Source organism: Rhinatrema bivittatum, chromosome 17, assembly GCF_901001135.1.
Source record: "Rhinatrema bivittatum chromosome 17, aRhiBiv1.1, whole genome shotgun sequence".
Classification (NCBI taxonomy): Eukaryota; Metazoa; Chordata; class Amphibia; order Gymnophiona; family Rhinatrematidae; genus Rhinatrema; species Rhinatrema bivittatum.
This window is the reverse complement of record NC_042631.1, coordinates 40,433,262-40,457,917: the sequence shown is the minus strand read 5'-3', so window position 1 is coordinate 40,457,917 and position 24,656 is coordinate 40,433,262. Positions and strand designations below refer to the sequence as shown.

Below are 24,656 nucleotides of genomic sequence, written 5' to 3'. Positions count from 1 at the left end.
TTGGATTTAGATGAATAAAGTGTTTTTGTATATTTATTCTAATTTAGAAGTTTATCTCCCTTGGCTATTTAAAATCTTTCTTGAAAAATTTTGAGAATAAGAAACATAATAATATTTAGCATAAGGCATGTGATTTCTTTGCCTCATTTAAGTTGAAATTTATATAATCATAGGTCCTAACGGTTCTTTTACATGTTTTTCTTTTCTTAAAAATTCATATAAAATCTAAAAAATGGATACTTTCCTTTTTTATATATTCTGACATGATATCATGCTTTGAGGTACTGCTTCTCTGCTTCAGGGCTAATTTATCTTTCACCACCAGCCAGTCACACTTTGTAAGACCTTCGTTGGATAAGATAAACTATAAAAGCACAAATGGATACTTTTAAATCGATTTTTCTTCCAATCACATTTCTCTTTTGGTATACGTTTCACATTCTTATTGGATTACATTTAGACAAACATTCTATCTCAGCGTTTAATCCAAGAGGCTGTTCTGAATGCATACGGAAAATTTACGCTTGTCCATGCTGATTTAACTGTTTCAATCTATCAATCCCGTCCTTATGTTGCTAATTTTTGAAAAAGCAAAGAAGATGGTAGGGGAGATGAAAGAGCAAATTGAACAGATACTTAGGTAGAGATCTTTGATACAAGCATAAGTGACTTAAGAAAACCGCTAAATGTTTTAAAACTGAATTGAAAGTGGTCAAGGTAAATAAGTTTCAGCATGATGAAGCTGATTAGATTAAAGGAAAGGATCCATTTATCCTTTGCCCAACAAGTATATTTGCACTAAAATAGTGAAATTTGATTTATAATCTGATAGCTTGTAAGGCAGTGATGAGGAAGCACCAAGTAAAGATTTTTTTAGGACTACAGAAACGAGAAACCAGGCCAAATCGGGGGCGATGCAAAGGCAGTTGTAATTTCAATGTGGGATGGAAGAGACCATGGGTCCATTCCTATTTACAGGTTCCATAGAACATGAACATCTGTGATCCAGTGAGAATGAGCAATATGAGCTTGCTATTTAGAGGGAAACTCTGCAGTGATTCATGTTTCAGATAAAAAGCTAATGGATATGGGTAAGAAAATATTATCACCAGGGGACCCCACTGACAGTATCTTACAACAGGTAAAGCAAACAGTAATGAGAGGGTTTGAAAGTGGTTATTTAACGAAAAAAGAAAGATTTCCTGATAAATGAACAAAGAAGAGGGCCAGTATTGTACCAAACGTTCACAAATCATTGAAGGATCCAACGTGACGACCAATAGTGACAGCATAGGGTTTGGTCCTCAAACCATTGTCAATCTTGGTGGATTGTTTGTTGAAGCCATTTGTTTGGTTGGCAATGTTAAGAGCAGCAATCATATGCTTAATATGTTGCAAGGATGCAGAATTGATACAAATTAGTAGCATTGGATATTGAGTCATTATATACAGTTATACCTCAAGAAAAAATGTTGCACATAATTGTGAATGTGTTGATACAAAAGCCCTCCTACAGAGTTCATAATAGAGATTGCCCATTTAGCACGATATCAAAAATATTTTGTGGTCCAGGGAGAATATTGTTGGCAGATTCACGGTACAGCCATGGGGGTGTCAATGGCCCCAGATCTGGCAAATATTTATGTGATGCATTCTGAAGAGCAATATATTTATAATAGTGTACAGAAGGCTAATTTGAGCTGCTGGAAAAGGTACATTGATAATATATTCATCATATGGAAGGGGAGTGAGGCAGTGCTGTTAGAATTTCATCATTGACGAGATAATATTTTTTAGACATTTCAATTGAATGGGAAAATATAATAATTATATTGATTTTTAATAATTGATATTTAATTATTTGATAATTAATAATTATCAAAAACTAATGAAAGGAATAATTTATATTAGAGTTTTCATTCAACACAATTTAAGAAAAATTTGCCAGTAAGACAATTCCTTCATATGAGAAAGTTATGTTCTGATATGGGGGAATTTAAAGGGCAAGCAAAATTAATGGAGCAATGATTTCACAGTAAAAGTTATCGCATGCAAAAAAGAAGCCTATCATAGGGCTCTTTATGCAAATTGAGCACTTTCATTACACAGGGACAAAAGTATCCAACAGCCTGTCAAATGGTCATGCTGAGGCATGTGGTCTGCGACCAAAATGGTGGATGGTTTCCATCAAATAACTTATGAGGAGAGGTTGAAGAACATGAATATGTATACTCGGGAGGAGAGGAGGAGCAGAAAATCCAGGCCTAAGTTTGTACCTGAGGCAATGGAAGGTAAGTGACTTGCCCAAGGTCACAAGGAGCAACAGTGGGACTTGAACACTGGTCTCTTGGTTCCTAGCTTGCTGCTCTAACCACTAGGCTACTCCTCTACTCCATACAGCCCCTTATACAGGGTCCCTTTCTCTTGCACACACATTTCCTCATACAGATCCCTCACTCTCTTGCATACACACCTCCGCAGGCTCCCTTTCTCTCTCAAGCATATACCCTCTCACAGGCTACCTATGTCTCTCTCTCACACACTCCTTCACACAGGCTCCCTCTCTCACAAACAAGCATCCTCACAAACACACAATCCATTTTTCACACACACCAGCTCCCAATTTGTCATATATATACAAACTCGTTCACAATTTCCTCACATAGTCTCCCTCTCTCTGGCACCCACGCACCCTCACACACGCTCTCTCTCAGCACTCCCAGGCTTGCAGTCTTACAAACACACACACCTCTACAGACACTCTCACCGGGGCTTGCTCCATCTTTGCTGGGGCCTTCATTTTCTCTGCGAGCTGCGAGCAGGACAAGCTCTGCTCACGGCAAGCCAGGGCTTTCATCTTCGCCGTGAGTGGGATGAGCTCTGCTCGCAGAATGCCAGCGCCTTCTCCGTCTTCACCAAATTCTGGGCAGAAAATGGCCGCTTTGGGCGAAGGGGGGGGGGGAATTCTGCGCAAATTTTGTGCTCCGCAGTAGCGCAGAATTCCTCCCCCCCTCCCCCACCCAGAACTGTCATTTTCTGCCCATGTTAATTTTGCATGTTTTTTGGCCCAAAACTTGCCCTTATTACAAAGCTGCTTTGCATGTGATTTCCATGCATAAATTGTACAAATGCATGCAAAGTAGCTAATGCATAGAATCCTAGGCTAATAAAATAACATAGCATGCTATTTTGAAGGGTGGCATAGACTGGTCCAGAGCCTAGGGGGTACTTCTGTCCCTCTAGAAACCTGGACAAAGTATGGGGAGGGGGTCTGGGGAGTGAGCTAGAGTGGTCGGGCCACTAGACACCAGGACTTATTTCAAGAACATGGGGGTTGGGGGGCCATTAGCCACAAGGAACAACTTCTAATGTGGGGGGAGGGGGACAGGATGCTGGATGGAAGGGTGTTGAGAACCCATAGGGACTTTTTATTTAAAGGGGTGGGGTTTGGGAAGGGGCAGGACGTCATCACGCAGCATTGAAAATTTTAGGGTTTTTTTTTTTACTGTGGTGCCGCCTCAACAGGGATGGGCGGGGGTCTTGCCAGGCCTCCAGGGGGATTTTGGCATGATTTATTTTTGGGCCACATGGCCTTTTAACATGATGACAGTCCCAGGCGAAGTTGGCCACCATCGCTCATTTTTCTCTGCAATAATTTTGTCATCTTTTTTTTCACAATAAAAAATTATATGGGGAACAGCTGCAATATTTTCCTGGGGAGAGGCCCAGTATCGCTGGAATGCCCCCCTCCCCAGCAATATTTTGCCCTTCCTGCAATAAAATATAGCAGTATAGTAAATCTCTCCCTTAGATTTTGAGCCTTTTGGGGACAGGGAAATACATACAGTGCTTGAATATCTTCTGCTTTGAAGTGGCTAAAGGCAGAATATAAATCAAATAAATAAACTGAAGTTACATTGACAAAACTAAATGTATGGTCAAAAACTAGGTTGGTAGAACATAAAAGTTGTAATAGCACACAAAATCAAGAAGCCCTATGGTTGGTCATTTTATCCAGTATGGACATGTATGTCAAGATATTAAATGGTCAAATATATATCACAATATTTGGTCTATCCCACAGGTATTTTTACTCAAGATATTAAATGGACAATTCTTGATCAAATCAAGATGGTTTGGGGAGGGAGTGATAAGTCAATATGAGCAGGAGTGGATTTTGTACATGCATTCAATACTGCCCCTTGGATTAAACGCTGAGATAAGATGGAATGTTTTATTTTGAATTAATAGAATTTTTGGCCAAATGTAATCCAATCAGAATGTAAAATGCATACTGAAAGAGAAATGTGATTGGAGGAACAATTGATTTAAAAGTGTCTGTTTGTGCTCTTATGCTTCGTGACTGGCTGGTGGTGAAGGATAAATGAGCCCCTAAAGCAGAGAAGCAGTACCTCGAAACGTGATGATATGTCGAGCAGCATCTTCTTATTTTCGGCACAGAATTGCAAATAGTATTTCAAAGAAAAAAAAAAGCACCAAAAAGGATATTTGATAAGCAAACCCATGCAAAACAAAACCATACATTAAATATTTGTCTATGCACACCCCAACCAGTCTGATGTCCAGCAATGCGCTGGCCGTATTGTCTGGGGGTTCTAGAATGTAAGGTCCCAGTAGGGAGGGCCAAAGTTAAAGCTGTATTCTCCTGTCGACAGTATTATATACCTTTGTGGGGGGAGGGAGGTCCTGGCAGGAAGGGAAGGTGATTGGAGGTGGAGTGCAAGAGATGGGATATGGAGATGAATTGTTCTTTTTTTCCATTGGCTCATCGGTGAGGGGATCAGGGATGGGGGATCTTTTGGTTCAGCAGATGCAAGAAGAGGATCAGTAGTGGAGAGTTTTTGTTTTTTAGTAGATTCAGTGGATGGGAAGGAAGATCGTGGAGTAGGGGATCTTTAGATGGGTTGAAGGAGGGATCAGGGGTGAGAGAATATTTTGGTTCATCTGGTAGATGGGAAAGGGAATGGGGTGGTGGATGTTGGATTTTGTGTAGGTACTTCTGGTAAGTTTGAGGATATGGTATCCCCTCTGTAGTAAACTACTAGTGTACTGGATTGGTGATTTTGCAGTATGCAGGAGCCCTAAAACATAAGCTAAATGTAAAGCACTAAAAAAGTACATTAGGGTACTTTTCAAAAGGATTTATGAGCCTAAAACTGGGGTTTACACACATAAATGCACTTAAAAGTGCATAAATGGGCTTTTGAAAATTGCTACGATATACACTAATTTTACACATACAAAATCCTTTTGAAAATGACTCCCTTTAAATTGTTCTTGGTGTGTCAGGTGCTAAAGCCCATTATAGCATGCACAAGAACTGGGAAGGGTTGCTGCACTTTGGTGCATAGGCCCATTGTGATCTACTGGTCCTCTCCCAGGGCACTGCTCCGATTCGGTTCCTTCTTAATATCATTCTTTTAGTATTTTATACTTACCTGGAGAACATGAACGGTGCCCTCATCTGTTTGTACAATGCACGACTGCTGGACACATTCGCCGCAACATTCTCCCGGTTTTGTTACGTACATATAGCCCTGTAAGAGAGAGTGAAAATAACGAGTCAGTGCCAGCAGCACTTATGATCTTATTTTTGGAATATTGTAGTGCCAGTTTTGCCAAGAATTACATTTGCACAACTTCTGGATGGAAAAACATTTTGCAAGTGAAAAACTTCTACCAAAAGAGCAATGGGACTTTAGCCCCATTCTTAAATGTTGAACTTTTGGGCAAAAGACCCATAGCAAATGTTTGCACAAGTTTTTGCTTACACATATTTTTTCCTATGGAATTGTTTCCCCTTCCTGAATTTGCGTAACATGAAAGTCAGGCAATAGACATCTTACTTCAAAACTGTGCAAGGAAACCCCCACTCAAAAGTTAAATCTGACCTTTTTCAGAGTAACATATAAAAACGCAAGGAGGCCATAATGTATCCCCTGGATGGATTGAATCCTTTACTTGGCACCCAGGAGAACATAGAAAGAAAAGTAGAGACAGACCCTTTCTGCACAATTCCTCTCAGTCTTTATACAATTCTTTCTCCCTGCCAAATAGCTTTCATTTGAGTCCAAGAGTTCCAATATGTGGGGGATGAACAATAGCTCTTATACTCTGCTTCTTTGCAATTAAGCCCCGTTTCCATCCATAGGTCTCAGTATCAATAATTATACAATCTTAGCATCCAGTAAACATACAGCAGAGGATCTTTGGTTTCCAACTTCTTTACTGATAGTTTGGTTAGACGACTAGATAATATTTACAGCTTAGATTACTTTTCTTCATCAAAGTCAATAAATAATAAACAGCAGATAGGTAGAATAAACTTGCAACTCCACTTCTAGTAAAGTCTCTACTTCTAGAGGAAGCTCTATACATATGCAGAATTACTGCTTGCATCCAATTCCTTACTTTCCTGTATTGTACAGATTAAAGTTAGTTTAATCTTCTTTTGTCTCCCAATTTACTTTCTTTTTGCTCTTCCCACTACCCAGCGCGCACACATGGACGTGCTGATTTTATAACATGCACGTGCATTTGAGCTCAAGGGGAGGAACAGTTTTGCAAAATTTGCGTGGCGACGCTTTGCAGCCTTTCCCAGTTCCCTACCCCCTGCCCATACCCCCTCCCTCTTCCCCTGTCCTCCCTGACCCCTTAAAACATCCTACCTTTTTTTTTTTTTTGTTTAAGAACTTACACCAGCTCCTAAGCTGTGTGTACCGGCAGGCCATCCCCTGGCACAGCGGCAAATGGCCACTATACTGACCACTTCCAGCTCTGCCCTAACCCTGGACTGCCCCTTTTGCGAGGCTCGGCTTTTATGCGTGTAATGGGGGATACGCACGTGGCTGGGCCCTTTCTAAAATGCATGCAGCGCACACAAGGTCTGGCCACACATGTAACCCTTGGATTTTACGAGTGTTTTTTTTTTTTTTAATTCGCCCTTTAATATTCAACTGGTGGAGGAGTACCTAGTGGTTAGAGCAGTGGGCTATGAGCCTGGGAAACCAGAGTTCAAATCCCACTGCTGCTCTTTGTGACCTTGGGCTAGTCACTTTATCCTCTATTGCCACTTTGAAGTGCCAAAAAGTGGTATATAAATAATAGAAATAGTTTTAACTCTTAATTAATAATTTTTTAAATTTATATTCCACCTTTCATGACATTTCAAACCAGATTACATCCAGGTGCAGTATTTTCCCTATCCCCAGAAGGCTTACAATCTAAAGGATAATCTTCATACAATTTCTCATGAACACATATATGGCTGCACAGAGATGTACAACAGTATTTTACAACCAAGGCATATCAGCTATGCACGTATTATATTATATCTCCCCCCAACATGTATGCTTACGCACGAACACATGCAATTCTTTGAAGACGAGTACATCAATGCATTGAATATGCATACTTTTCATATTTATTTTAAAAATATAAATGCATATTTTACATGCAAAAAAAAAGTAGCACTTGCTTGCGTAAAACCCAATTTATGTACGGAAGTCAGTAAAATTTAAAACATGTGCATATAATTGAAATTACCAGTTTTCTGATTCTTCCACCAGTTTGCCCAGTCCTTCTCCAGGTCATTGAGACCCTCCTGGTTCTGCAACCTGACCCTCCCCCAGTTCACCCAGACTTCCCACGAAGCCAATAGTTGACAATAAACAAGTATGACATCAACAGCGCAAGTTAATTAGGAGATGTAAAATTACATGAGTAAGTTGCCAAATATATGAACACTCCACACCTTTTTTCACACATATATACCGGTATGTGCGTGAAACCTAAAGTATGTCCATACTTTTGATTTAATACTTTTGACGTTTATAAAATAGTAATTACAAGCTACTTGTGTGCATATATGATAATTTCATGCATGTAAGTGCTTTGAACATTCACCCCTAAGGGGGTTATTTTCTGAAGCTAGCGCATGCTAGATTGGGGAGGAATAGCCACTGGAAGGGGAGGAGTCGGGGTGGCACCGGGGCGGACACCAGGAAGACAGCACGGACGGTGAAAAGGTAAGGAGCCTTATCGCTTTCAATTTCGCGCCCAATAGCACCACCTTTTATTATAGTGCTATTGGGTGCGAAAGCCGGCAGCGATCGCACCGCAGACGTGCGATCGCTGCCGGCTATCGCAGGCCCGCCCTGCCCCCGTTAGCACATGATTCAGGGAGCCCTGCGACATAGGAAAATCTAGCCCTAAATTTGTAATCAAGGAAATAGAAAGTGATGTGATTTGCTCAAGGTGTGGTACTGGTTTTTGAATTCCATTTTCGCTGCTTTGTGACCCACTGCTCTAACCACTAAGCTACTCCTCCACTGTGAGGAAGGAGGATTGGAATAAACGTGCTACCTGATAGCTATCATCTTCCTGATCCAACCTGGCTTCTGATCTCCCACAGGCTCAGGGACAGGGAAATTCTGTGGGAAGGGTTGAATTTTGCGGCCTTCCCATGGCATCGCTAGGTACCAGGGGCGCTGTCCATTACTAATAATTCCCCAGGAGCTCTTTCCAAAATTAAAGCAAGCAGAGTTTTACAAGATGATGAAAAACCATATAAAAATAAGTAGAAAAAGAGTGAAATTTCAGAAAAATATAGATATCCATTTTAGTCGCTACATAAGATATGTAAAATAGGAAAAAAACATTTTTGTAGTATTTTCACTTTAAGAATCCTTTTTTGTAATTGATTTGAAAACAACCATAAGAAAATAAAGTATTATCATTCCAAGATTTGGAGCAAAATGTGCTAAAGACCAAGTCACTTTTATTCTTGATTGTCTCTATTCCCAGTCTGTAGTCCTTTGAGGGGTTATTTTGTATCCTCAGCCACTTCCTGCCAGCATTGTATTCAGACTGATTTCCCTATATTATATTTAGTCTCAGCCAGGGATGCTAGTGGTCAGAGTCCAAGTCCAGATGGTGAAAAAGAATTATCTTTCTGGGCCCCTGGCATGGTCAGTCCTTTAGCAGTCAAAGGCTCATGCTTTAACATAGAAACATAGAAGAGACTGAAGAAAAGGATCAAGTGGTCCATCCAGTCTGCCCAGCAACCTTATGGTAGTATGTGCTGCGCTGTGTAGGCTACCCCCATGCTTATCAGTTTCCCAGACTGTAAACATCAGGGCCCTCTTTGGTTGTTGTTTAAATCCAGTTCCCTGTTATGCCTTGCAGTTGAAGCAGAGAACAATATTGGAGTTGCATCCAAGTATCAGGCTTATTGGTTAAGGGCAGTAACTGCCGCATCAGCAAGTTATCCCCCTACATTATTTTCTTCATTTCCATCCTTTAGCCTTTAGGGATCCACAGTGTTTATCCCATGCCCCTTTCAATTCTTTCATAGTTTTCATTTTCACCACCTCCTCTGGAAGGGCACTGCAAGCATCCACCACCCTCTCCATGAAGAAATATTTCCTGACATTACTTCTGAGACGTCCTCCCTGGAGTTTCATTTCGTGACCCCTAGTTCTACTGATTTCTTTCCAACGAAAAAAGTTTGTCAAATGTGCATCACTAAAACCTTTCAGGGATCTGAAGGTCTGTATCATATCTCCCCTGCACCTCCTCTCTTCCAGAGTATACATATTCAGAACCTTCAGCCTCTCCCCATAGGTGTTACGGGCGTGGACCATTGGGCCGGCTGAGACGGTGGATGGTATGCTGTGGAGGACCACAGCAAGCGACACAGCCGGGAGGTGGCACGGAAAAGGCTCGGGTGAGGCTTCACCACTGGAAGTCCGAGGTCCCCCCAGGAGGAGCCCATAGGGACCCAGACCTCTTGAACTTAGGTGGGATCCTATGCGACCAAGGATCTGGGCTGCGGCTGAAGAGATGGACGAAGGACGGCTGGGCCCAGGTAGCTGGAGAGTCTTCACCCTCGGAAACCTGCGGCTCCCCCAGGAGGAGCCCGTGAGAGCCCGAGCCGCTGGGACTTAGGAGAATCCTCTGGGCCAGCAAGTACCGGATACCTGAGGAGATGAAGAAGCCAAAGTCGGAGTCCAAGAGCGAAGCTGGGTCAGAAGCCAGAAGTCAGAGATCCAAACCAAAACCAGGGACGAAAGCAGAAGACGGAGTTGTGGGACGGAGCCAGGTCGGGAGCCAGAGGTCAGAAGACGATACCAAGCCAGGAACGGAAGCTGGAGATGAAGTCAGGATTCAAGCCGGGTCGGAATCCAGAAGACAGAAGAAGCAATCCAGGGATTACAGCAGCAACTAGAGACTCAGTCAAACTGAGGAACTTCGTTGCAAGGCCCTGGGGAAGTCCAGATGCAGGGTTTAAATACCCTGAAGGTGTCTGACGTCATCCAAGGCAGGTCTGAGGTTTTCCTGCACTGGCCCCTTTAAATGGGACTCCTCCTCACGCGCGCGCTCGTCTAGGGGGCAGGGCCAGCCGTGCCGGATCGTCGGCGTCTCTCCTGAGGAGGGAGAGATGCACTGGAAGGCCTGCAGGCTCGTGGAGACCCTGAAACGGCCCAGGCCATCCCCGAGGTAGGTGGAGGGACCAGGCCATGGCCCGGGACCGCAACAATAGGTCTTTTCATGCAGACCTCAAACCATTTTGGTCGCTCTTCTCTGGACTCATCCTTTCTTTGGTCGCTCTTCTCTGGACTCATCCTTTCTTTGTACCTCTTGAGATATGGACTGCAGAATTGAACACGATACTCCAAGTGAGGCCTCACCTCCTTTTTCTTACTTGTTATTCCTCTTTCTCTGCAGCCCAGCATTCTTCTGGCTTTAGCTATTGCCTTGTCACATTGCTTCACCATCTTCAGATCTCCAGGCACTATTACCTCAAGATTCTTCTCTTGGTCCGCTGATCCACCTCGAGGCTCTGAGAAAGATCTGGCTAACTCTCCTATCTCCCAGTCCATTTTGGCTTTGGCAACCTTCGAGGAGGAGTTAGAGCATCGAATCCAGCTAGTGGTCAATCGGGCACTGCGGGGCATTGAGCCAGTAGTACTGACGGTATCGGTGCCCGGGCTCTTCCTGCTGGAACCGCTGTTGGAGCATCTCAACATGCTCATTGGTGTCTTACCGACCCATCTGGCATCGGTTCCGGGGCACCGATGTTTTCTCTGACTGATGTGGTTGTCAACGTTCTTCCGGGAAGGAGGCCCCATTGGTGCCGGCCACACTACCGTGACCTGTAGCCCCCATCCAGCTTTGCCAGGGCCAGAACTGGTGCCACTGGTGCCCATGCCTCTGGACAAAGGCTGAGTACTTTGGGCCCTATCCCTTGTGGATTACAGCAAGGATGATCCCTGGGGGGGATGACACTGCGTGGCCCTTTTCAGAGGACACAGAGGGTCTCCCCTTGGAATCATCTCATCTAGAGAAGCAAAGGAGGTCTCCCCTGAGGACTTTACCTTTTCAGGTTTTGTGCAAGCGAAGGTTGAGGCCATTCCATTTCAGTTAATGACTGAGGAGGATGCCCAGCACAAGATGCTGGAGATTAGAGATGTGAATCGGAACCGGAATCGGTTCCGATTCCGGTTCCGATTATCATCGTTAATTTTTTTTTGTGCGACCCGATCGCAGTTTTGTTTATCGGCTGCTCCCGAGCCGATAAACAAAAAAAACCCACCCGACCCTTTAAAACTGTTCCCTTAGCTTTCCCCACCCTCCCAAACCCCCCCAAAACTTTTTACAAGTACCTGGTGGTCCAGTGGAAGTCCCGGGAGCGATCTCCCGCTCTTGGGGCCGTCGGCTGCCACTAATAAAAATGGCGCCGATGGCCCTTTGCCTTTACCATGTGACAGGGTATCTGTGCCATTGGCCAGGCCCTGTCACATGGTAGGAGTAATGGATGGCCGGTGCCATCTTTAAAAATGGCGTGGGCCATCCAGTGCTCCTACCATGTGACAGGGGCTGGCCAATGGCACGGATACCCTGTCACATGGTAAAAGCAAAGGGCCATCGGCGCCATTTTGATTAGTGGCAGCCGACAGCCCGAGAGCAGGAGATGGCTCCCGGGACCCCCACTGTACCACCAGGTACTTGTAAAATGTTTTGGGGGGATTCGGGAGGGTGGGGGAAGCTAAGGGAACAGTTTTAAAAGGTCGGTGTGGGTTTAGGGATTGTTTTGGTGTGCTGTTTTTCCCGCCTTCCCCCAAAACGATAAGAGAACCCCAGGAACAAAATCGTGGGGTTCTCTTATCGGGAGCCCCCGATTTCTGATGATTTTGAAAATATCGTCCGAAGCCCGATTCACATCTCTACTGGAGATCATCTAGTATGTGGAGACTCCTAAAGAGATCATAGTGGTCCCGGTGCACAAAATTTTTAAGGAGTTGCTGTTGAGGATTTGGGAGCACCCCCTCAAGGTTCCTCCTGTAAACAGGAAGGCAAACAGGCTACTGGTTTCGAGAAATGTCACCTGGCACACAAATTTGTGGTGGTTGAATCCACTTTCAAGAAGGTCAAGCACTCTCAGACCCAAGCCTCGGCGCCCCCAGGATGGGATCACAGAGCGCTGGATGCCCTTGGGAGGAAAGATTTTCAAGGGGCTTTGCTCATTGCCCGCATTGCCTTCTACCAGCTCTGCATGAGCCAATACTCTTGCAACCTCTGGAAGCAGCTGCAGGAGGCGGCTGAGCAGCTGCCTCAACAGCAGCAAGACACCTTTTTGTCACTGGTGCATCAGGGCCTGGAGTGCGGAAAACATGAAGTGCACTCCACCTACGATGTTTTCAAGACGGTAGCGAGAGTTTCTACAACGGGAATCAGTGCCCACAGAATGGCATGGCTGCGGGCCTCAGATCTCTGTCCGGAGTTACAGGAATGACTCGCTGACCTGCCGTGTATGGGAGAGAATCTCTTTGGAGATAAGGTGAGGAATGCGGTGGCTCAGTTGCAGAATAACCATGAGACCCTCCAGCAACTCTCTGCCAGCACTACAGACCTGTTCTCCTCAGCCAGGAGGTCGGTGAGACCCGGGCAGAGGAAGTCTTTCTACCACCAGGGAAGAACTATTCTCCACCCTCTCACTGCTGGTCCCAGAGAGTGAGCTCCCATGGCTGTCCCAGGCAGCAGCGAGCTCCCAAGCCCCAACCAGTGGCCCAGCCAAATCCCAGGTCGGGGTTTTGACTGGATCGTAGGGAGCATGGGCCAGCCATCCGTACCAGAGATGTTGGAACCCCTGGTCGGGGCAAGCTGTGGATTCTTCGTGAACCAGTGACCCAGTGTAACCTCAGACCAGTGGGTTCTGTCTGCAGGGGGTACCGGTTGAACCTATTGGGTGTCCCTCCAAATTCTCCTCCATGCCCTTTTTGGGAGCCGATAGTGCTGCACAGGGAGCTCTCCACCTTCTTAATGGCCAGAGTGGTCAAGCCTGTTCCATCAGGGCAAAGAGGGCAGAGATTACAGACCCACACAAAGTGGCAATCCTCTGCCTGGGGGCCTCCCAGCACTTCCTGATTCCAAAAAGAACAGGGGGACATCGTTCTGTCCTAGACCTAAGGGCCTTGAACAGATTTCTCAAAAAATAAAAGTTCAAGATGGTTTCCCGGGGCTCCCTGATCCCCCTCCTGTAATAAGGAGACTAGCTATGCTCCCTCGATCTAAAGGACATGTACACTCACATCGAGATCTTTCCAGGTTACAGAAAGTATCTCCAACTTTTGTGGTGGGAAAACAGCACTTCCAATACAGAATGTTGCCATTCAGGCTAGTGTTGGCCCCACGTGTCTTTACGAAGTGTCTGGCTGTGGTGGGGGCGCATGTTTTCCCTTATCTGGATGATTAGATGATCAAGAACACCTCTTGGGCAGTGGCAGATCAGTCCTTGTGCTTAACCATCTGGGTGTTGGATTCACTAGGATTCGTCATCAACTACCCAAAGTCCCACCTCAGCCCACCACCTTAATTGGATTTCATAGGAGCCCTGCTAGATACTGCTCAGGCGAAAGCCTTCCTGACAAGTTCTGGAGTGTTTACTTTGGAATCCATGGTGGTGTTGACTCAACCAGCATGTTTCAGCTTGACAAATGTTGAGGCTGTTGGGCCATATGGCCTCAACTCTCCATGTCACTCTCATGGCATGCTTGCACATGCACAGAGCCCAGTGGACCTTAAGGTCGCAGTGTCGCCAGGCCACATAGAACCTTCAGGATCGCATCTGCATTACTCCATCTCCCCTGTGACTCCTTGTCCTGGTGAGGGGTTCTTTCAAATTTGGAGCAGGGAGTCTCTTTTCAGGCTCCTCCTACCCAAATTGTCCTTACCATGGATGCGTCCACTCTGGGGTAGGGGGCCCATAAAGAGGGGCTCTGCTCCCAGGGTCTATGGTCTGCCCAGGAAGCATGGTGTCAAATCAACTTCCTGGAGCTCTGGGCAATCAAGTACGCTCTATGTGCTTTCAGAGATTAGCTGTCCAGCAAAATTGTCCTGATCCAAACCGAGAACCAAGTGGCAATCGGGAAGCAGGGAGGCACGGGATCGTACCTCCTGTGTTGGGAGGCGGTTCATATCTGGTCATGAACCCTGCCCCATGGGATGATGCTCAGGACCATGTATCTGGTCAGTACAGAGAACGTAATAGTGGATAGAATGAGTCATGTCTTTAGACCCCATGAGTGGACCCTGGACCAGGGGGTAGCAGACCAGATCTTCCACTTCTGGGGCTGCCCGAATGTGGATTTGTTCGCGTCCCCCTGCAACAGGAAGCTGACTCAGTTCTACTCTCTACAGGTCGGACGGCGAACCAGCCTCGAACGCCTTTGACCGCCATTGGGACAAGGGTCTTCTGTATGCATATCCTCCGATTCCTCTAGTGACAAAGACTCTCCTGAAGCTTCGAGAGGACCAAGGGACTATGATCCTCATAGCCCCTCTTTGGCCGAGATAGGTGTGGTTTCCACTCCTTCGGGAGTTGTCCTTCCAAGGAACCGATCAGGCTGGGGACTTCCCCAGACCTCATCACATAGGATCAAGGCAGACACCACCATCCCAACCTCCAGGCCCTGGCAATCACAGCCTGGATGTTGAGAGGCTGATTTTGCAGCTGCTGAATCTCTCTGCTGATCTCGATTACTGGTGGCTTCTAGAAAGCCTTCCACTAGAAAGTCCTATGGGCTGAAGTGGCGGAGGTTTTCCATGTGGTGTGAGCAGAAGGCCCTAGATCCATTCTCCTGCCCCACACAAAAGCTGTTTGATTACCTTCTGCATCTTTCGGAGGCTGGCTTGAAGACCAACTCCGTCAGAGTTCATCTCAGTGCAATTGGCACTTACCATCACGGTGTAGAGGGTAAGCTCATCTCTGTACCACCTATAGTTGCACATTTCATGTGGGGCTTGCTTCAATTGGAGCCTCCCCTAAGGCCTCCTGTGGTGTTATGGGACCTCAGCGTGGTGCTCATGCAGCTAATGAAAGCTCCTTTTGAGCCGCTACATACCTGTGATCTGAAGTACCTGACCTGGAAGGTCATATTTTTGGCGGCAGTTACTTCAGCATGCAGGCAGGAAGCAGGCTTCTTTTCAGGATATTTGGCGCTTTCAAAATTTGGTGCCCTAGGCCATTGCCTATGTCTAAATCCAGACCTACCCCCACCCCCCTAGACCTATCTCCCCTAACGGCCAGATAATTAAAGAAGGAGCCTCCATGGCCTGACATCACCCCATGTTCCTTTCCTCACCACAGAAGGTCTCTCACATGTCCTGCCCATCAATGAAGAACAGGCAGAAGAGAACTAGGGTCCATCCTGCCCCACTAATGGCAATTTCCAACAGTGGTGCCAACTGACCTCTCACACTGCTTTACCATATTCACTGACTTTAACTCACCAGCTGGCAATCTCTGTGGCAGAAGATGTCCTTACACGTCACCACATTTAACCCTGTCATTTGGTCCTTTTTCGTACTACAAGTACATTCTTTGCACTTTCCTTGGATGGAGGGAGTAGGCATGCCTGGCTGGGGGGAAGTCAAAGAAAAAGCACATACATATTCAGCGCTACCCGGAAAAGTTTGTCCTACTAAGTCTGGTCATGGTGCAGAGCACTGTTCCCTCTAAGCTGTGCACTTATGCACGCGCGCACAAGCCACGAACCCTGCGCACACGGCAAAACAGCGCACACAAGAAATCTCAATATTATTTATATTAACCTGGCTCAGAGTGCACACATTTTGAATTTGGCTTATAAAAAGTTGTACAAAAGAAAATCTTTGCACACTTACGCCTTTCAAAAATTAGAGGGAAGGTCTAAAAGTTATCCGAGTTCAATTCCCCACCCTTCTTCCCCCCAAAATAATTCAAAAACATGTCAGCATCTAACGCTTGATTCCATTCCCAGTCCCCAAAATAATTAGAGCACATTGGACTTAGCGGCCCGAGACCTCCCCTTCACCCCACCATATTAAATTCCAAAGCCTGAATCCTGGAACTCCCTTGCCCTGGCAATCTCCCTCTGCCTGGACCCTGCCTCAAACCTCCAAGGCCAAGCCAGGAGGCAGAAGAGTCTGAATGTGGCTCCAACCATGTCTGGCTTTGCTCTGACAGCATTCTGTCAGGTAAGACTTTTATCATTAATGCTGGTAGCATAGCTCCACACTCCACACATGCACCTGCCCCAATCACAAAGCCATATCCCCACAAGTCTACCTTCCACCTACACACACACACACAAAACCTTCTCGCCCCCTGAAAATAAATCACACAAGCCCCTGTATACACACAGTTCTGTCATACATTATTCCTGCACAGAACACCCACGCGCGCACACAAACCCACCCAAACATATATATCCATCTCTGCAACTGTCTCCCACTATACAACCCCACGCCCTCCCACACACATGCGCACACACACATATATACCCCGAAGATACCCCCACACCAAACCCCCCACAAATCCAACATACCCCCCCCACCCCCACACACATTCCCTCACAACCATGCTCACTATCTACAAACACACAGCCATACCCCCTAAAAAAACAAAGCCGTTAGCTTTCACACACACAACCCCTCCACAAACTCCTATCCATCCAAACACTCCCCACACATCCATTTCCCTAGATATATCCCACCTACTCACCCACACACATTACACAACCGTATAGCTCCAACATACACCACCACATCCCCAAATACCTCCACCACACAGCTCCTTCACATTCATGGAGACCCTACCTACCCCGCACACTTGACCTATACTCCCCCATACCCTCACACTAAACCCAGACATTTCTACAAATACCGTGTATGTTGGAAAGCATTCCTAAACCCATGCCTCTGTTTATTTTCTGCATCTCTTTTTTTGGTGGGGCTCTCTTGGCATTTGAGCCACTGTTAAATTAATTGGGGCATGGGCCCCATGTGCCCATGCTATTCTGCCCTACTAGCATTCTTACCTTATATTCAATACCGTTGACAACACAGACGTTCTTTGGTTCTGTGGGGAGCAAAAGAAATGTATGCTTGTGAAAATTAAAATCACCAGAAATGAATCCTTCATTTAACCACAGGGAAGGTGCTTGACAATCAGAGGCAATGCATAAATCTAATTCAATCCCATTAATATTGCACAGTTTGCCCGATAACAGGTGTTTACAATAGTGATCATAGTTAGTGCTTCCTCCGTTTTCCCAATAGAAGCTGTCCGGCAGTGTGCAAGCTGGTGTATCTTTCCATCCACACTGAAGGTGGCTGTATGTACTCACTGTTGTCAGAAAGTACATATGGATCCAGTTTGGATGGATGGGAAAATGATCAGTTTTTCATATTTCTCAATGGTATTGGCAGTGTTCTTTAACATCATGCTTATTGACAAATGCAGGTCTTCATACTTTATACTTCTACTTCAAACTGTTAATTGATCCTCTGTATGCTTATCCAACAAAGTCAGGTCAATGAAAAAGAAAGAAGGCATGCCCAGCATGTACATTGGGGAGCAGGGCATTATCCAATAACTTAGGCCAAACATCATGTCAGTGGTGATTTCCCGCCACGGCAAACCTTATGTTGTCAAACTGGAATCGTTTTGAACTTACTTTCTTTTCCCCATTGCAGCTGGAGTAAAAAACAGAGGCAGTCACTGGCCCCCAACCTGATATTTTATTTATTTGATTTATATTCAGCCTTTCAGCCATTTTAAAGGGGTTTTTTTTTCTTTCTTTTCTTTTTTTTTAGAAAATTACAACTGCATCATGTGATGCAATGATTGAAAACCTGGTACCAGTCATAGATACTCATGAGAATGCATGTTCCCACCTACTCTTCTTTGGGAATCAAATGTAATTGCTGACATCTGAAAAAATATGTTTAAACTCTGTTGCAAAACTCTCTCTCCTAGGGTGGATGGGATCCATTTGGACCAACAAAATTCAAACATTCTTAATCATCACTCAAGTAAATTCAAGTTTGAGTTGAAGTATTCACAACACTACTTTGAGTCTCTTGTTTGACAAGCTTTTCTAGTATTTTCTAAATCCATGTTGTCAACATCTTCATTCCCAGTAAGGAAGAAAAAGATTTTCCATTAACATATGGCCTTGAATAAAAGCTGAATAACCACACTGACCTTTCAGTTTGCATATACTGAGTCTCCATGTAATGCAAATGTATCTCATGTATATTCATTGTGGATATCCCCAGGACAGGTTTGGGAAGCCCTGCTTTAAATCATAACTCCTGATTATCCTGCTCATAGCCTTATCGATTTTAGCAATTCTCTTAATAAATGAAATTCCCAAAGTGTCTTTTGTCCTGTGTGTTTGTCTTGATAAAATTGTAAGCTCTACCTAGTGAGGTCTGTCTGTGTCTTTTTGAACAGTGCTGCAAGTGTCCTGTTCATCGATTAATCTGTCAAAATGTATCATGTTAAATGTATCATGTCCCCATAAGGCTTGCCTTCGGACAACTCGTTATATGTAAACCAGTGTGATATTTCGAATCGAATGTCGGTATAGAAAAAAAATAATAAATACATAAATAAATACATAAATAAATAAATAAATGTAGCAGTAAAAAAGTGGTAAGTGGTAGTAGTAGTAAGGACATCTTGTTCATCTCTAGAGATAACTTCTGTTTTCTAAGTAGGAATGTGCATTCATTTGAAACAAATAGTTACAATGAGACAAATGATCCTGTTTTTGGTTTGTTTCAAATGAACAAATCTGAGTCAGGAGAAACAAAAATGTTTGTTTTTATTTGTTTTTGGCAAATAGTGTACGCTATCTGATGAAAATGAATAAAAATGAAAACATGCAAATTTTAAAACCCATGAAAAGGAAAAAAAAACTCCAAACAAATTGAAAACAAAATGTTCCCCTGCACATCCTTATTTCAAATCTATTTTGCCTGTGTCTACTATAAGAAAAAGAGTAGATCAATGTTTTGCTTATTTTTGGATCCCAGATGATTTCATCAACCGTAGGGAGTCATTTACTATGGTGCTATGTTTTAACATGGGAGGGGAGGAAGGGGAATTCCCATGAAATGTGGCCCCTACTTGGTAGAATATTGTGGCTGCTTCCCTACAGTAGTTTTTATCACAGAAAACCCCCCACAAAAAATATCACAAGGAAACAGGGAAAAACACGGGATGGCAGGCCATTACATCTTGTTAAAGGGCCACATGGCACATAAATAATCCCCCTTTCCCAATGTGCGAAACTTCCCCAGGGTTCTGTTTAGACCCTCACTGTCTGTCAAGGAGGCCCATAGTAAAAAAAAATAAAATAAAATTGCTCAGTGTAATGCAGCAATAGACCCCCTTCCCAAACCCCTCTGTTTTGAAAAATATCAACCATTCGATAAAATATCCCTCCATTCAAACCCCCCACCCCACCCCAGACCCTCCTCCAACATAAAGCATAATCCCAGGTACTCTAGTGGCCCTACCCCCACCCTCTTTCAGTGAAAATGAATCCCTGGCGACCTAGGGAAACCCTCCCACTCCCTGGACCCGACCTTACCTAAGAGAAGCAGTCTCTGGTAATCCAGCAGCAGCCCTGGGCAGGTCTACGCCGTTTCCAAAATGCCGCTGGCCAGCTTTTGCCCCATCATATGATAGAGGCATAGGCTGGCTGACTACATTTTCCAAAATGGTGTCGATTGGGCCCAGAGCTAGAAGGTGCTCTTGGCTGTCACTGCACCACAAGGATACCTTGTTTAAGGAAAGGTGGACTTTGAGGGACCAATAGACCTCCAGGGATTCCTTTTCTGTGAAAGGAGGTGGGGCCTCTAGGCTGCCATGTAGTGCTTTGTTTGTTGGGTGGGTCTGGGGTGGGGAGGGGGTGGGGGCTGATACTGTGGGAGGTTTGGGGAGTTGAATGGGAGGGTATTTGGGTTGGAGACCAATGTAAAAAGGGGATTGTTTTGGGAAGAGGGTGGAGCCACTGCATGACTTTCAAGTCTATTTTTTTTTAACCTTTTTAAAGCTGTGCTACCTCAACAGGCAGTGGGAGGGGGGGGGGGGGTGAGCAGGAGTCTAAACAGCCCCCGGGGAGGGGCATTTTTGTCACTTTGAGAGGGGGGGTTATGGGTTGTATGGCACTTTAGGCTGCACTGGAGCATCGGGACGTGCATTAATGTCCAATGCTCTGGGGAACAATTAGTTACAAATCCTCAGTTGCCACTAACTAATTGGAAAATGATGTGGCTTTGGGCAGCTGTGTTATTTTATTTGTATAGGATTAGCTATGCATTAGCTGCTTTGAATGTATTGTTAACTTATGCATGCAAGCAGCTAATTTCAATAGAGGCGGATTTTAGGTCAAAATGTCATGCACTATCAAAAATATCATGTAGTATTGCTTTGATATGCAATTATCGCATGATAATTAGCATTTTACAGATACAAACGCTGTTTTTCATGTACTAATCACTTGTAGAGCCATAGTAAATATAGGCCTAAATTATTGAGGACATGAGATTGGCAAAGTTAACTGCATGTGGTAAGAAGAATGAGGTCATGAACCCCCCTCCTTATCAGCAGTTCTTTACAAGAGGAGTGAGGTCATGACCCCCCCTCCTTATCAGCAGTTCTTTACAAGAGGGGTGAGGTCATGACCCCCCTCCTTATCAGCAGTTCTTTACAAGAGGGGGGGCCTTTAAGAGGTGGGTTGACAAATTTCAGTTTACACTTGGAAGAAACAGGTGTTTCCCCTTGGATGTGATGTAAAGAATGCAAAATGTGGAACACTGCTATATTTATTAGTGCCTTTAATTGCACTAGAATCCACTACCGTTTCTAGTTCATGCAGTAGTAAAACCCATGTAATATCTTATATTGTATGAGCAAATGATTTTATATCTTTCAGTACTAATAAATATGGAGGTCCATATTTGGTATCCGGCTAACTTTGGAGCTGCAGCCACACTATTGAATAACTTTATCTGGCTAACATTAGGACAGCTCTATGGCACAACCAGACTTAGCCGGATAAGTTATCCAGCTAATGTAACTCCTCCCCAAAACACCCTTGGAACACTCCTAAGTTATCTGGCTAAATGAATATTTGGGCACTTTTTCATCCTAAATATTCATTTAGCTGGATAACTTCGGAGTTATCTGACTAAATGCCTCTAAATATGGTCCATATATAGTTAAAAAAAAAAAAAAGATTCCATCTTCTGACTTTTTGGTTTTATTTTATTTGCCTCTCTGGCTAGTTCCAAATGTTCAGTGATAGTAGCCCTTAGGGTTGCCAACTGGCTGCAGGTTTTCAGGACAGGTCGATCCAGTCCTGGTTTTACAACCCCTGCATGCAGAGACTTATAGCCTTGCTTTTCTTTAGGAATGTTATAGGGAAAACAGATCAAGTCCCTGCAGGCAATGGGATAAAACCAGGACTGGATCGACCTAACCTGAAAATCTGCAGCCAGTTGGCAACCCTAGTAATTCTTCAATACTTGTTCCTTTTTCCTTTCATTTCTATCAGCATTATTTGCATGAGGAAATCAAATGATGCTGCAGACCCCTTTCCACTAGTAATTTGAGCATGAAGACGATTACTTTTTTCTGCTTATTGCTTCCTCCATTTCTAGGTTACTTGTTACTTGATAAATCAGGTCCATTAACGTTCTTGTAATCAATGTAGCCCTTGGGACTTTATTTTTGCTGTTTCCAGCACTGTTGCCCAGAAATCCACAGATGAAACCCCACACTTACTGCATATGAAAGTAATGCAACAGTCTCCTTCAGCAAAACTTGAGGTTAACTCATAACCAGGCTGGCAAGGCTTTATGATGCTAATTTTGCAGAGATTAGGGTTACATCCTGTATAAGAAAGAGAAAAGGGAAAGATTCACACTATTGATTTCAAACTTTGATAAAACCTCTCCGTTCATAACACTCATGAAATGTATCTGTATTAAAGGTTCAAATCTCGATTTTGAGCAGAAGATGAGGAAATTCTGCACCAACTGAAGTCAAGTCCCTAAAATACAACATTACCCTCTTTACTATTAAGAATTTGAGGGACCCTTTCATCATGACTCTTCTAAAAGATATCTCATACCACATACAATAACAAACATCCTCCTGGAAACCCTACGTTGAGTAATTGTAATACAGTACTATGTGTTGTTTATATATACCATCAATATACACAATACTCTGTGAGATAAATCACATGATTACAGTGTCCCTGTCTCAATGAGGTCCCACAGAGACTGGTAAATAGGGGATTCAACAGGAATTGCTTCTACCTCTGCAGGTTGCTCAGCCTTTCAGAAACATCTTCCCGAAGACTACATTCTATTACAATCCAAAAGAATTATAATGGACACATTCCATTCATGACTTTATTTAGATTTAGCTCATGCCTTTTCATTGGTAGGCATTTCCCTGTCCCCAGAAAGCTTGCAATCTAAGGGGTCTGTTTACTAAGCCATGGTTCTTTTCCTGCAGGATTTTTTCCAGTGGCAGAAAAACAAACCACAGCAAAATAACTTCTGGCCCGCAGCACACAATACCAGCCCCACAGATCGAAGCTTGCAAATGATAAAGAAAAAATAATACCAAGAAGATGAGCTCCAAGGCCTGGGCTCTGAGGCCTTGACCTGTCTCTGGGTCAAGGCCTAGGTATTGAGACCTGGCCTCCTGACCAAGGTCCCAGCATCAAGCCTGGGTCTGAGTTTAGTCCCCAGCGTCGGGGCCCGGCCTCCAGGTCGGGACGTGGCATCGAGTCTGGGTCTGGGCTGAAGCCCCAGCATCAGGACCTGACCTTTGGGTTTGATCACAGCATCGGGTCTGGGTCCTGGCCTAGGCCCTGGCATCGGGACCTGGCCTCCGGGTTGAGTTACGGAGACAAGCCTGGGTCCAAGCCTAGCGTCAGGACACGGCCTTCAGGAGTCTCGGCCAAGGCCCTGGTGTCAGCCCATGCCTCCACCAAGACCCTGGCATTACGCTCAGGCCTAGATCGCGGCCCATGCTTTTGGCCTTGGCCTTTACCCTAGGCGAGGCCCCGGCTTTGGACCTAGGCCAAGACATTGGCGTCACGCTCAGGCGTAGGCTGCGACCCCTACTTGGGTCCTCAGTCTGTGCTCTAGGCAAGGCCCTGGCTTTAGGCTTAGACCTAGCCCAAATCATTAATTTAAAATGAAATGAATGAATAAGGTTTGTTTCATTCGTGGGGTTACCGATTTGTTTCGGGGACCCTCTGAATGAAACAAATTAGCCTTATTTGTCGCGTTTTCCAGTTTCGTTTTAAAAGAATGCACATCCCTAGTAGTTAACTTCTCCTCTGAAAGGATCAGCAAGCTAACATATCTGCTAATACTCTAGGCCTTACACTATATTCCACTGTAATTTGTAAAGGGTCAACAAGTCCCAAGTAACCAACTACCTCGCACTCACAAGTCCCCCCCAAAAAGCTTCCTCCCATACCAGAAGGCCCCTTCCCCAGCATATGCCCTGCAACCAATTTAAGCAGTTATGCTCTTCCCCCTGGATGAAACACCACCCCATCCAAACTCTAAAATATGCTGCCTCCTACACTGACTTTGTACGTCCCTGAACCCCAGACACCCCCTTGAGTGTCTGGGGTTCTGAGTCTTCCTCCAGGGAGGAAGACTCAGAACCAATGTAAGGAAGTATTTCTTCACGGAGAGGGTGGTGGATACCTGGAACGCCCTTCCGGAGGAAGTGGTGAAGACCAAAACTGTGAAGGATTTCAAAGCGGCGTGGGATAAATACTGTGGATCCATAAAGTCTAGAGGATGTGAATGAAGACAAGAGGTATGGGGGTGGCTTGAGGGAATGTTGGCTACTACCTGGAGATGAATATCCTTATTCAATAATGCGACTCCAACATTGCTCTATGCTTCAACGGCAAGAAGAAATGTGGAAAAAAGGATTTGCAACCACATAAAAGCAGGGGAGTAGCTTGCTTGTTACGGCGGTTACTACCCCAAACCAAAAAAATACCTGATACTTCACTTTCAACGCAAATCCAGCATAGCTCTCTGCTTCAACAGCAGGGGAGGAAGTTTGACACTTCACACATATCCAGCATAGCTCTCTGCTTCAACGGCAGGGGAGGAAATTTTTGACAATTCACGCATATCCAGCATAGCCCTCTGCTTCAACGGCAGGGGAGGAAATTTTGTCAATTCACGCATATCCAGCAGAGCCCTCTGCTTCAACGGCAGGGGAAGAAATTTTGACAAGTCACGCATAT

General features: G+C 44.7%; 1 protein-coding gene across 20 annotated transcripts in view; it reads right to left on the bottom strand.

The window, feature by feature from the left end:
• The window catches only part of LOC115079098 (mucin-2-like), a 221,251-nt gene that overhangs the window by 17,670 nt on the left and 178,925 nt on the right, over positions 1-24,656 (bottom strand). For all 20 annotated transcript variants that reach the window (XM_029582159.1, XM_029582171.1, XM_029582164.1 and 17 more), the window contains 4 exons: positions 22,145-22,252; positions 17,382-17,422; positions 15,814-15,942; positions 5,460-5,558 (listed from right to left, as the gene is read on the bottom strand). In XM_029582159.1, the coding sequence (XP_029438019.1) occupies positions 5,460-5,558; positions 15,814-15,942; positions 17,382-17,422; positions 22,145-22,252 (377 nt within the window). The remainder of the gene's footprint in view (positions 1-5,459; positions 5,559-15,813; positions 15,943-17,381; positions 17,423-22,144; positions 22,253-24,656) is intronic.